Raw genomic sequence first — 12,863 nt, forward strand, 5'->3', positions numbered from 1 at the left:
AAAATACCTTCCGAAGAAATTAATCAATATAATAATTAGTATTTTTAAGATTAGGAATCAGAAAATACATTAAAATCATATTATTAATTTTAAAAAATGAAGTTTATTACATAAATGCTTAATTTAGTTGGAATAGATGATTTTAGTTCAATTGATTTATTTAAACCAGAAAGAAAAAGAACTAAAAAAATTTTATAATAAATATGTTTATATTTAAACCATTAAGAAAAAATTATGTTAGGATTTTTTGATGTTTTAGAAAAAAATGTAAAATATTATTTTTTTGTCTTTCATTTAAAAAACAAAAAAGAGATAAGACGAAAATAAATTAAAATAGGTCGTTGAAGATTATGAAAATTTAAAATATTTTAGCGATAATTTAAAAGAAAAAAAAGAAGTCGAAAAGCCTTTTTTTGATGAATAAAATGCACATCTTGAAAAAATGATTTAAGAATATTATGAATTATTAAAAAATAAAGGAATGGCTATAAAAGAAAAACAAGAATTAGTTTAATAACAAAAATAAATGGAAAAAGCTATTTTATAAGCAGTAGAAGATATTAAAAAAATGGGAGAATAAAACTAAAAAGAAAAGCATAAAATAGTAAGATCTCCTTTAAAAATAAAGGATTAATATTATTAAACAGAAAAGGATTTAGAAAATGTATAAAATTCATTAAAAGAATTAAATTAAGTAATATAAATGTTATAATTTAAAATTGATATTTACTAAAATATAATAAGTAAATTTAAAAAATCGTGCTTCTTACCTGCTTAAAAAATAAATGAAACTGCAAAAAAAGATATTGAAACAAAAAAAATATGTAAATAATTGAAAAATGAACATAAAGAATTATAAAGCGATTTATTAAGAAAAAATGATGAATTTTAAGTATTTTTTTTTTAAAAAAAAAAAAAAAAAAAAAAAAAAGTATAAAAATATTTTTTTTATTTTTTATAGATTTTAAATTAAAAAGAAGGGGAAATTATTTAATAATTAGAAAAGAAATAAAAAAATAATAAAGAAAAAACAAAATATTATGAAGAAGAATTAAAAATATTAGTCTAAGAATAAAACAAACTAGAATAAGAAAAAAATTACCTAACTTAATCTTAATAGGAAATATAAATTATGAGAAATAATTTAGAATATACAGTATATTTAATTTAAACAATTAATATATATATATATAAATATCTATAATATATATTATATATTTTTACATATTTATTTATATAAATTTAGTTAAACGAAGAATTAAGAAATCATCACGAATTTATGAGTGATAAGTAAATTTAAATGACTTATTTAATTAATGGATTTAAAGAATATAAATAAAATATATTTTTAATGTTAGATGAATTAGAAAATTAATGAGAAAAAATGTTAAATATTTAAACATTTTTTTATTTGTCATATTTATTTAATATGAAAATTAAAAATAAATAAATTATTTTTAAGTGTTTTATAATTAGCAAAAAACAAAACAAAAAAAAGGATATTTTATATTTTTTTTTTTATAAAAAAAAATACAGTTTTATATTAAAAAAAATATTATTTTGTAAAACTTTTTATTTTACATAAATATATATAAGTAAACAAAAAATATTATTTCATTTTTAATTAGATTATGAATTATCTAAATTTATAACTAATTACTATCCATCATATTCCTTAATGATTTTGTTCTTTTTTTTTTTTTTTAAAATAAAAAACAAAAAAATAAATATATATAAAAATACTTTCATAAATTAGATTAAACCAGCATTATCTAATTATAGATTTTGTTTTATGATGCTATACTGAGTTGAATAAGATTATTATTTTTATAAATAAGCTTAAGCTTAGGCTTATCCTTTATAAACAATAGACTAGGCATCACCTTGAGCTAAATTCTTAAATTAAAAAAAGAAAAAAAAAAAGAAAAAAAGAAAAAAGAAAAAAAGAAATACTTTAACGACTTAAGCCTAATATTTAGATTACATTAATTTAGTTTCTAATTCGACTTAAGTTTTTTATTTTTAAGCTTAAGCCTTTTAAATAGCTTATTTTTTAACTTCTGTTTCTTAGATAGAATTTTCGAATAAATCTGGTAAATCAACTTTTCTCAATTAAAAGAATTCAATTGTAGCTGAAAATTCCTTTTGGAAATATTTATTTAGTTCATCTTACATTGTAGTACCGATTTTAAATCTATCAACAAAGAAGTTATTTGCTGTATATTTAGTTGCCTTTAAATTATTATATGAATTATTTTCTATTATTTTTTTATTTTTTTAACTAAATTTGTCAATATATCCGTTGACATTGAAATAAATACTTTCTCGTAATCAGATCCGAATTTATTAAAAAGATTATGTAATTCTTTATATATTAATCTTTTTTATTTTATAATTATTATTTTTATTATATTTTATTTATATTTACTTGTATTAAAAAGATATTTCTAGAATTACTTAAAGACCATCTAATGTACGACTTTCTAAATCTCTTGTATTTGCTCCTTATTCTAGACTAAATTCTATACTTTTTACCGTTTTAGGAAATCTTATAAATCTATGGCCTAGTCCTAAGAAATGGACACCTGAATCATATGCTTAAGCATCTACCTAATTTTTATATTATTTATTATTAGCAATTTTTATATTGTTTTTTGGTTATTTTTATTTATACATGCTTTGAAATTGAACTATAGTCTAATCCATATTCATCAACTTATAAAGAAGAATATGATAATATTATTAATAATAATACAGTTATAAAACTTGTAGCACCACAACCTATTTATATTATGTTTGTTTTTTAAGAAAAATATTTATATTTTATTTATAAATCACCTAATATTAATTATTTTGACATTTTTAAAATAGTATGTTTTTTAAAATATTTTAATTATTTGTAATGATAGGATTTTAATATTTTTTTATTTTTTTAAAAAAATATTTATAAAATAAAAATTATAATAATTAATTTTTATATGTAAAAAAAATTAAATAATATATATAATAAATATCTAAGAAAATAATAATAAATACTTTTATTATTAAATATTTATTTTAGTAAATAAAAAAATAAAAAATATTAAAACTTGATAATTAATAATTATTAATTAAATACTTAAAATATAGATATAAGAAAATTAGTAATTAATATAATTATATATATATATATATATATATATATATATATATATTTCATTTTTATACATTTATAAATATATATATTTTATATTAATATATACATAATTTTATTCAATTAATTTTTATTCATATATATTAGTAATAAATCTTATATTTTTTTTAAATATGATCAAATATTTTATATAAAGGATAAACAAAAATTCTTATATTTAAAATTTCTAATAAATAGTTTTAAAAAATATCATAATTTATTATTATACTTTTGAAAAAAAAAATATTATAATATATTATCAAAAAATTTAATTTATATTATTATATAAATAATAATTATACATTCATTTAATAAAACAATTTAATATTATGAATTTTTAATCTTATTAGAAATATTTTAAATTTAATAGTTGTTGCAATAGAAAGTGTCCTTTTTTCTCTAATTTGAAAAAATTTGGATTAAAGTTATTTAATAATAATATACATTTTTAAAGAAATAATGGGTAAACTTAAAAAAAAATGAATGCGAATTAAATGATTTCTTAATTATATAATGACCAGAATGATGAAGATAAGGATAAATTATTAAAATAATAACATAATTTTGGTAAAGAAGAAATTTTTTAAATTTTAAATAAATCAGATAATGATAAATAAAGCATAAAATTTAAATTTTTCTAATTTTTTAAAAATAAAAAATAATTATAATTAAATAATAAAGAGAGCCTATCTTCAATAAGTAAAATTTTTTATTTAATTTATATTAATATATATATATTTATGTTTATTTATTTTTTATAATAAAGAAGTTTATATTTATATATTTTATAGATGATACAAACTCAAATTTATTTAATATTAAAGAATAATAATCTTTTGTACATTCTTTAGATTTTAAATAAGAATAATTATTTAATATATTAAATTGGGATGAAATAAAAACTGTTTAATCTGAATATGAATATGAAAATGAAAACTCTTATTATTCTGAAAGTTTTGCGATGAGCTGGGCTAATTCATTTGTTGAAGAAAACGAGAAAATAATTATGAGCAGTTGAATTATAAATTTTATAAAGATTAAAAATATAAGAAAAAAAAAAAAAAAATAGTTTTAAAATTTATCAAAAAGAAAAAAAAAATAGAAAAAGTTAAATAAAAAAAAAAAAATTAATAAAAAAGAAATAATAATAAAAATATTAAATATAATATATTATATATAAAAATAAATAAAATAAATTTATATATAAATGTTTAAATCTAAAAAAAAATAGTTTTTTATAAATATTATATATATATATATGTATATTTTTGAAATTTTTATTATTTTATATAATAATTTTAAACTATTTTAATTATTTATATAATTTATCATTTAATATTTTATATGTTATAATTATTTTAATTTATATTCATTTAAAAAATTTATAGTAAAAATATATATTATATTTATTTTTAAAATATTATTTTTAAATTATCATATATATAAAAATGTATATATATATTTTATATAAATCTAAAATATATTATTAATTTTTTTTTTTTTTTTTAAATTTAATTTTTTAAAAATAATTAAATAATTATTTATTTTATTTACATTAATTAAGTATTTTTAATTATGTTTATATATAGAATAGATTTTATAGTTGTATTTAGCTTTTTTATATTTATTATATAAAAAATAAAGATATAAGAGCAGAGAGTTTCTTTATTAAAATACAAAAAGATAATTATTTTTAAACAAATAAAATATAATAAATTATATATTAGAACAAAATATATAAATTAAAATCTAAGCAAAAAATATTAAAAAAATAAAACATATAAAAATAAAATGGATACTGAACATAAAAAAGATTTTTCGACAGCTATTTTAGATAAAAAGAAAGCTCCAAATAGATTAATGGTATAAATAAAATAAAAATTATTTTTTTATATTTAAACTATATAATAACAAAAATAAAATCAGTTTATATTTTAAAATAATAAATGATTTATTATCTTTTTAAAACAAAAAAACATAATAAAAAATAAAGGTAGATGATGCCAAAAACGACGATAACTCAGCAATTTGTCTGACATAAAAAAAGTTGGATGAATTAAAAATATTTAAAGGAGATGCAGTCTTAATAAAAGGAAAAAAGAGACATGAAACGCTATGTATTGCTTTAACTGATCCAACACTAACTGACGATAAAATAAGAATGAACAAAATAGTAAGAAAGAACTTAAGAGTACGTTTAGGAGGTAAAAACATATACAAAAAAATATATATATATATATATATATATATAAATAATTATATATATATATAATTAAATTTATTAATAATTATATATAAATAAATTTTATATTAAAGATGTTGTATCCATTAAAGCAGCTGAAGATGTACCTAATTTATCTAAAATTCACGTGCTACCATTAGATGATACTATAGAAGGCATAACTGGAGATATTGCTACTACATATTTAATTCCTTACTTTAAAGATGCATATAGACCTGTTAAAAAAGGTGACTTATTTATAGTTAGAGGAGGATTTAAATCTGTTGAATTCAAAGTTGTGGCTTGTGAACCGAAAGAATATGGTATAGTAGCTCCTACAACTATGTTATTTACTGAAGGAGAGGCAATAAAAAGGGAAGATGAAGAGAAATTGGATGATGTAGGTTATGATGATATCGGTGGATGTAGAAAATAAATGGCTTAGATTAGGGAAATGATTGAATTACCACTTAGACATCCTTAACTTTTCAAAACGTTGGGTGTAAAACCACCTAGAGGTGTACTTTTATATGGACCTCCTGGTTCTGGTAAAACCCTTATCGCAAGAGCTGTCGCTAATGAGACTGGAGCATTTTTCTTTTTAATTAATGGCCCTGAAATTATGAGTAAAATGGCAGGAGAAGCCGAATCTAATTTAAGAAAAGCATTTGAAGAGGCCGAAAAGAATTCACCAGCTATCATATTTATTGATGAGTTGGACTCTATAGCCCCTAAAAGAGAAAAAGTTAGTGGAGAAGTCGAAAAAAGAGTTGTTTCTTAACTCCTAACACTCATGGATGGCCTTAAAGGTAGAGGACATGTAATTGTAATTGCAGCAACAAACAGACCAAACAGCTTAGACCCTGCCTTAAGAAGATTTGGAAGATTTGACAGAGAAATAGATATCGGAGTACCTGATGAGACCGGAAGAATGGAAATTTTAAGAATCCACACAAAAAATATGAAACTAGACGAAGATGTAGATCTATCCCTTATTGCTAAAGATACACACGGTTTCGTAGGATCTGATATGGCAGCTTTATGTACAGAAGCAGCCTTATAATGTATTAGGGAAAAGATGGATTTAATAGACATTGAAGATGAAAAAATCGATGCCGAGATTTTAAATGCAATGTCTGTCAGTTAGGAACATTTCAAATTCGCATAAGGATAGGTAAATCCAGCTTCTTTGAGAGAAACTGTTGTTGAGGTGCCAAATGTTAAATGGGATGATATCGGAGGACTCGAAGATACTAAAAAATAATTATAAGAAATGATACTTTTCCCAATTGAACATCCCGAAAAATTCCATAAATTTGGAATGTAGCCTTCTAAAGGTGTACTTTTTTATGGACCACCTGGTTGTGGTAAAACCTTGCTTGCAAAAGCAGTTGCTAATGAATGTTCAGCCAATTTTATCTCTATTAAAGGACCAGAATTATTAACTATGTGGTTTGGTGAGTCAGAAGCTAATGTAAGAGAAATCTTTGATAAAGCAAGAGCTGCAGCACCTTGTGTACTTTTCTTTGATGAATTAGATTCCGTAGCAGTCTAAAGAGGTGGCTCATCTGGTGATGCTGGTAATAATAATAATATTATTAGTTATTTAAATATATATATAAATAGGTGGTGCTGGTGATAGAGTCATTAATTAACTTTTAACTGAAATGGATGGAGTTAGTTCAAAGAAGAATTTGTTCTTTATAGGAGCTACTAATAGACCGGAAATTCTCGATGAAGCTATTATTAGGCCTGGTAGATTAGATTAGCTTATTTATATTCCTCTTCCTGATTAACCATCTAGATTGGGGATTCTCAAAGCTAATTTAAGAAAGACACCGATTTCAAAAGATATTTCTTTGGAATTTATTGCTTAAATTACTGATGGATTTTCAGGAGCCGATATAACTGAAATTTGCCAAAAAGCAGCTAAAGCAGCGGTTAGAGATTCTATTGAAGCAGAAGCTAGATTGAAAATCGCAGCTTAAATGAACCCTAATTAAGCATAAGGATTAGCTAATTACGATCCAGTACCGGAAATTACAAGAAAACATTTCGAAGAAGCCTTAAGATCAGCAAGAAAATCTGTAACTTCAGTGGTATGATATATAATTTTTTTAATAAGTTTTATTTTTTAAAATTTATAAAAGGACTTAAATAAATTTGAATAATTCAAAAGAAAATTTGATCCTAGTTTTGCTGCTTAATCAGGGGGATAAAGTGGACCAAAAATTAACTGGCCTTCTGTTAATAATGCTAGTTAATAAATTGGTAATAACAAAATGTAGACTGAAGATGATGATTTATATAATTGATGTCTTTTTTTATTTTAAATATAAAAATAAATATGAAATTATTTTATATTTTTATTAAATTTTATTTTTTAAATAAAAATGCAATGTTTTTTATAATATATAAATTAAAAATATAAAAATATATAAATAAATATAAAAATATATATATATATAATATATATATATATATATATATATATATATATATATATATATATAGAATTTACATTATAAAATTATTTTTATAATTTATTAATCTTTTTTTTTAACATTTTTATATAATAAATAATTTACAATAAATAAATAAAAAAGCTATCAAAAAATAAAAATCTTCATTATTTTACACACTTTTCAACGTAAATATCTATAAGTTTTTATTAATTAATACTGAATTAATTTAAATAAGGTGTAATTTCATCTTACATTAGATTTTTTAAATCTACTAAACAAAAAACTACACTTTTTCTTACATCAGCATTTTAATCATTTATTAGCTTTTTTTAATTTTTATATATATATATAAAAAAATAATTTTATAATATACTAATTTAAAAGTGTCAATAATATGATCTAAAAAAGGTCTAATTTCTTCCTTTCTAGCTTATTTAATAACAAAACTCATTTTTTTAATTAATATTTATAATAGAGGAGGGATTTCTGTACTAATTTTATCAACTAAAGCTTTCATAAAAATTAAGCAAGGTACACACTCAATCATTTCATCTATAATTTCATCTATTATATAAAAATCCTTTAAAAAAAATAATGAAACAAAATAAATTATATTAAATTTACAATATCTTTAGGAATATACTAATAAATATTTAAAATGTTAGAAATAGTTTAAGGTTATATAGTGAGATACGAATATTTTCTTAAAAAAAGACACGAGAAAATTTAAATTGAATTTTCTTTTGAAATTTTAGATGTTTATTTGAATATTTCGATTGTATTATTTAAAATCTCGTTTATTTTTTCAATTATAAAATTTTCATTATTTTCAAAATCTTTCACGCAATTATAAATTTCGTCAAAAGATTTTATTTTAAGTTATTATTTTTACTAAAAATAACTAATATTATTATTAATATTATTTAAACTACTTTCTTTATTTTGAAAATTATCTAAGTCATATTCTAAATCTTATGCATATTCTTAAGAAAGATTTCTTAAACTAGAAATTATTGCTTGGTTATTTTAAGATAGAATCCAATATATGGTCGCTGATTAATTTTAGTCTCTTAAAGCTAGAATAATACCTAATGAAGGTAAAGTTAATTATTTTTAGTTTACATTTTCATGAATTAATATACACATAAGTTATACTGTATGTTTTACATTTTAGGAATTTAAATAATATTATTTTGAACTAATAAATATTTAAATAATTCGAAAAAAAATAAAAATATATATTTACTTTTTAACCATTAAAATAAGGACTTCTAAAGCACAAATTTTGAGTATGATTTTGTTAGTTTATTCAATAACTTTTTAAACAGGGTCAATAAGTTTTTCTACAGGAAATGCTTTGGCTATTATATTAATTAATAAATTGGCTTTTTTAGATACTAAATCTTTCTAATCAATTAAATTATTTAATAATTTAACCATAAGAGAGTCTAGAAAAGGCAAAAAAGAACTAGTGTTAAATGAAATTAAAGAAATTATTGAGTCTAGGCAAGAACTGACTACTTTAAAATGAGAATCATTTAAATTTTCTAAATGGATTTAAATAAGCTTTTTTAATTAAGAATTTGTAGGATTTTATTCATTATTTTCATTTAAGTCATCTATATGCTTTTTAATTTATTAAAATATATCTACTTTTGTCGTCCAAAGTATAATCTTCTAATTTTATTTTAATTTTTCGATTAGTTAGTCTATATTATATAGAATATTATTAGATTTCAATATAATATTACTATTATAACTATTATTACTATTATAACTATTATTACTATTATTACTTATATTATTATTATTATTATTATTTTTTGAATTTTTTTGTTCTTATGAATTATATTAATTATTTTGGTTTGTTCTTTCCTTGGAAACTGTAATTGTTTTTAAATTTTATTTTTTAACAGTATATGTGTTTTATTATGAATTATTTCTAGATAGATATGGAGTTAATTCATCTTTTGGTGAAGAAGATGATTATTATGATTATTTTACTGATGATTTTTCTGAAAGTGGAGGTTTTTTTACAGAAGTTTATGGCATTAAAAAATTGTTTTTTTTAACTTATATTATTTATTATTCTGTTTTATTATTTTTTATTTCTTCTTGAATAATAACATTATTAGTGTTTTCAATTTTTCCTTAATTTAAACTTTATGTTAGTTATGTTTTTTCATCTAAAAAAAAAGAACTACTTTAATTATTATTATTATTGTTATTATTTGTTAAAATTAAAGACTGTTAAATTTATTGTTCTTAAGGATTTTTAACTAGAAGTTTCAATGATAAGTTATTTTATTAAGTGAGTGATTTACGTATTTATTAGTCTACATTTAAAATAATTTTTTAAGCTTTTTAGGGATATTTTTCTTAGAAATTTAAAAATGTTTATTTGTAATTTTATCTTACTTCTTAATTTGCATCTGAAAGTCCTTTTATTATTACATTTTCAAAAATATGCATGCTTTTTTCAATGATTTTTGGAGAATAAATTTAAATTATCTGTAGAAAATACTACGAAATTTTAAGACGAACTTATTAGCTTTTTGCTTAAGATTCTTCATATAATTAAAAAATATATAATTATGAAGGACAACTTTCGATTATTTATTATAAACATTAATGAGCATTTTCACTTAATAATTTATTTCCAGAATTAATAACTTATAATAAGCTATCTTTATTTATAAATTTAGATGCGACATACTAAATTAAAATATAAATATATATATATATATATTTATATATATATATTTTAATATATATTTATATTTATTTACATAAATTTTTTATTTTATATATATATTTATATATTTACTTCAAAATTTTTTCCTAATTTTTCTGAAGCAAATGATAATAACTTACAGGCTTCTTTCTATACTGAAGAACGTAAATCTTTTAACTTTATTTTTTTTATATATTTTTATTAATCTTTTTTTTTACTTGCATGTTTATTTAGGGGTATAATTATTAAAAGTACTATATTAATATTTCCTTTTAGTTTTCGTTTTCTATATTTTCGATTATTTAATGTATTTATTTTAATGCATTTTAACGTTTTTACCAATCAATATCTATGTTTATTTATTATTTTTTTAATTTTTTTTTTTTTACTTTGATTTTCTAAAGATAAGCTTATTTAATTAAATTTTTAACATAACTATGTTTCATATTAAATATTGCTAAAATCTTATTTTACTAAGGTCATTTATGTTTATGAAATTTTATTTTAATTTTTAAATATTTGTATTAATTTTTTAATTTTTAATATTTTTTTATTTTCCTTTTTTTTGTTTTTTGTAATTTTCAATGATTTCTATATTTTTATTTAAATTATAATTAATTTATATGTCGTTTTTCTAAATTTTTTTTTTTAAAAAAAAAATATTAAATTTATAACAAATAAAAAATAAAAATAAATTAAATTAATATAATATAATAATAGAAAATAGCTATATAATTATTTTTAATTTTTAAATATTAATTTAAAATAATCAGATATAAAGTTTTTGATAATCAAAGTTTTATTTCTAAGTATTAAAATTTTAAAAATCAAAATATAAATATTTTATTTCTAAATAAAAATATAAGCAAAATGCATTATTTTTTAAATAAAATACAATATATATTACTAGCTTAATATTTTTACGCCAAAATAATTATATGTTAAAATTAATATTTTTTTATTTAAAATAAAATCATAAAATAATAAACTTATTTGAATAATTATTATAGACTTTCTTATTTTTAAGTTTTTATAATTTGTAATTTTTTTATAAAGCCTATTTATTTTATCAACATCCTTTAGCATTTTTCGTTTTGTTTTTTCTAAATAAAAATTAAATTAACAACTTTAAAATAATAATATTAAAATATCTAAAATAAAATAGACTTAAAATATATTTTAAATAACTATTTTATTTCAAATTATATTAAAATTATAATTATTATGCTTTCTAAAGTGATATTTAAAGATACAAATAAAAAAATAAAAATAAAAATAAAAAATAAAAAAGGAAAATAAAAATGGGAAAAAAGAAAAGAATCTGGGCGTACACAGGTTAAATAAAAAATAGATAAATAGATATTCAAGTTATTTAATTTTTTTATTATTAAAAAAAAATTAGGAAGTATGCTTTAACCAATGTATCGTTATATGTTATAAGTAAAAATTGGAATAAATCCACTTGATAAGAGAGGAACAAATTTAGGAAGGCAAAATATCATATAATTAAATAATTTCTTATTTTAATAAAAAATAGACACTTATTTATTAAACTTAAATAATAAAAGCCAAAATATTTACAAAACGGTATAATATTTAAATAAAATTTGTGAATATGAGTATATTGATTTTTTAAATAAATTAAAAGATTTCGATGTTCAATTATCTTAAGATATGAATGAACCAGCATGTTATTTTTATGCTAAATTTAGTAGAGAATAAATTATCATTTAAATAAATATTAAAAAATAAAAATTAATAAAGTTAATGGATATGAATAAAAATGGTATTTACATACTGCAAATGAAAATGAACTTAATATGAACTTTAAATATTTTAATAATTAAATTGAATGTAAATTAATTAAATAAAATATTTTAATTTAATTCGCATTATAAATATTTTAGTGGAAAGAAACTTATAAGGGCATGATGATGAATATGAAGATGAAGAATAACAAATATGATTATTTTTTTTTCTGAATAAAAAAAAGAATAATATTATTAAATATTTTATTTATAATATAAATTATAAAAATAATAAAAATTTGATATTTAAATCATTAAATAGTATTTTAAAAAAATATTACATATATTTTTATTATCAATAAACATTTTTAATGTAATTTATGTTTTTTTTTTTTTTATATTTATTTTAATTTTTTTTTTTTGTTATTCTTAATAAAATTTTTATTGAATATTTTTTTATTTTTAAAATTTATTTTTTTCTTTTTTTACTTTAAGTTTTGTTTTTTTTGATTTGTTTTTGTTT

General features: G+C 17.9%; 3 protein-coding genes across 3 annotated transcripts, besides 27 other annotated features; 2 read left to right on the forward strand and 1 right to left on the reverse strand. All coding sequences in view use genetic code 6, as the record gives it.

Moving 5' to 3' along the window:
* Nucleotides 1-234: 234 nt before the first annotated feature.
* IMG5_132960 (hypothetical protein) lies at nucleotides 235-1,378 on the forward strand (the record flags this gene model as incomplete). Its single annotated transcript, XM_004031936.1, has 3 exons — nucleotides 235-267; nucleotides 311-1,156; nucleotides 1,247-1,378. 3 exons carry the CDS (start codon nucleotides 235-237, stop codon nucleotides 1,376-1,378), a joined length of 1,011 nt encoding a protein of 336 aa, XP_004031984.1.
* Nucleotides 906-931: a microsatellite.
* Nucleotides 1,379-1,614: 236 nt separating the features above from the next.
* On the reverse strand, nucleotides 1,615-2,860 carry IMG5_132970 (hypothetical protein; the record flags this gene model as incomplete). Its single annotated transcript, XM_004031937.1, has 6 exons — nucleotides 1,615-1,689; nucleotides 1,744-1,896; nucleotides 1,954-2,232; nucleotides 2,458-2,610; nucleotides 2,675-2,781; nucleotides 2,839-2,860. The coding sequence occupies 6 exons, from the start codon at nucleotides 2,858-2,860 to the stop codon at nucleotides 1,615-1,617; spliced, it is 789 nt and encodes a 262-aa protein (XP_004031985.1).
* Nucleotides 1,905-1,944: a microsatellite.
* Nucleotides 1,906-1,950: a microsatellite.
* Nucleotides 1,913-1,950: a microsatellite.
* A 297-nt stretch (nucleotides 2,861-3,157) lies between the features above and the next one.
* Nucleotides 3,158-3,241: a microsatellite.
* Nucleotides 3,242-4,255: 1,014 nt separating this feature from the next.
* Nucleotides 4,256-4,332: a microsatellite.
* Nucleotides 4,262-4,325: a microsatellite.
* Nucleotides 4,267-4,326: a microsatellite.
* Nucleotides 4,320-4,380: a microsatellite.
* A 517-nt stretch (nucleotides 4,381-4,897) lies between these two features.
* IMG5_132980 (transitional endoplasmic reticulum ATPase, putative) lies at nucleotides 4,898-7,804 on the forward strand. Its single transcript, XM_004031938.1, has 5 exons — nucleotides 4,898-5,035; nucleotides 5,166-5,376; nucleotides 5,489-6,973; nucleotides 7,020-7,492; nucleotides 7,544-7,804. The coding sequence occupies exons 1-5, from the start codon at nucleotides 4,964-4,966 to the stop codon at nucleotides 7,706-7,708; spliced, it is 2,406 nt and encodes an 801-aa protein (XP_004031986.1). The 5' UTR covers nucleotides 4,898-4,963; the 3' UTR covers nucleotides 7,709-7,804.
* Nucleotides 5,397-5,443: a microsatellite.
* Nucleotides 5,397-5,477: a microsatellite.
* Nucleotides 5,397-5,483: a microsatellite.
* Nucleotides 5,404-5,483: a microsatellite.
* A 22-nt stretch (nucleotides 7,805-7,826) lies between the features above and the next one.
* Nucleotides 7,827-7,906: a microsatellite.
* Nucleotides 7,907-9,603: 1,697 nt separating this feature from the next.
* Nucleotides 9,604-9,679: a microsatellite.
* Nucleotides 9,637-9,679: a microsatellite.
* A 904-nt stretch (nucleotides 9,680-10,583) lies between these two features.
* Nucleotides 10,584-10,639: a microsatellite.
* Nucleotides 10,584-10,681: a microsatellite.
* Nucleotides 10,590-10,684: a microsatellite.
* Nucleotides 10,594-10,680: a microsatellite.
* Nucleotides 10,619-10,698: a microsatellite.
* A 1,147-nt stretch (nucleotides 10,699-11,845) lies between these two features.
* Nucleotides 11,846-11,882: a microsatellite.
* Nucleotides 11,846-11,894: a microsatellite.
* Nucleotides 11,846-11,895: a microsatellite.
* Nucleotides 11,852-11,895: a microsatellite.
* An 831-nt stretch (nucleotides 11,896-12,726) lies between these two features.
* Nucleotides 12,727-12,774: a microsatellite.
* A 61-nt stretch (nucleotides 12,775-12,835) lies between these two features.
* Nucleotides 12,836-12,863: part of a microsatellite that runs on past the window's edge.

Source organism: Ichthyophthirius multifiliis (assembly GCF_000220395.1).
Source record: "Ichthyophthirius multifiliis unplaced genomic scaffold scaff_1120509251036, whole genome shotgun sequence".
NCBI classification, from domain to species: domain Eukaryota; phylum Ciliophora; class Oligohymenophorea; order Hymenostomatida; genus Ichthyophthirius; species Ichthyophthirius multifiliis.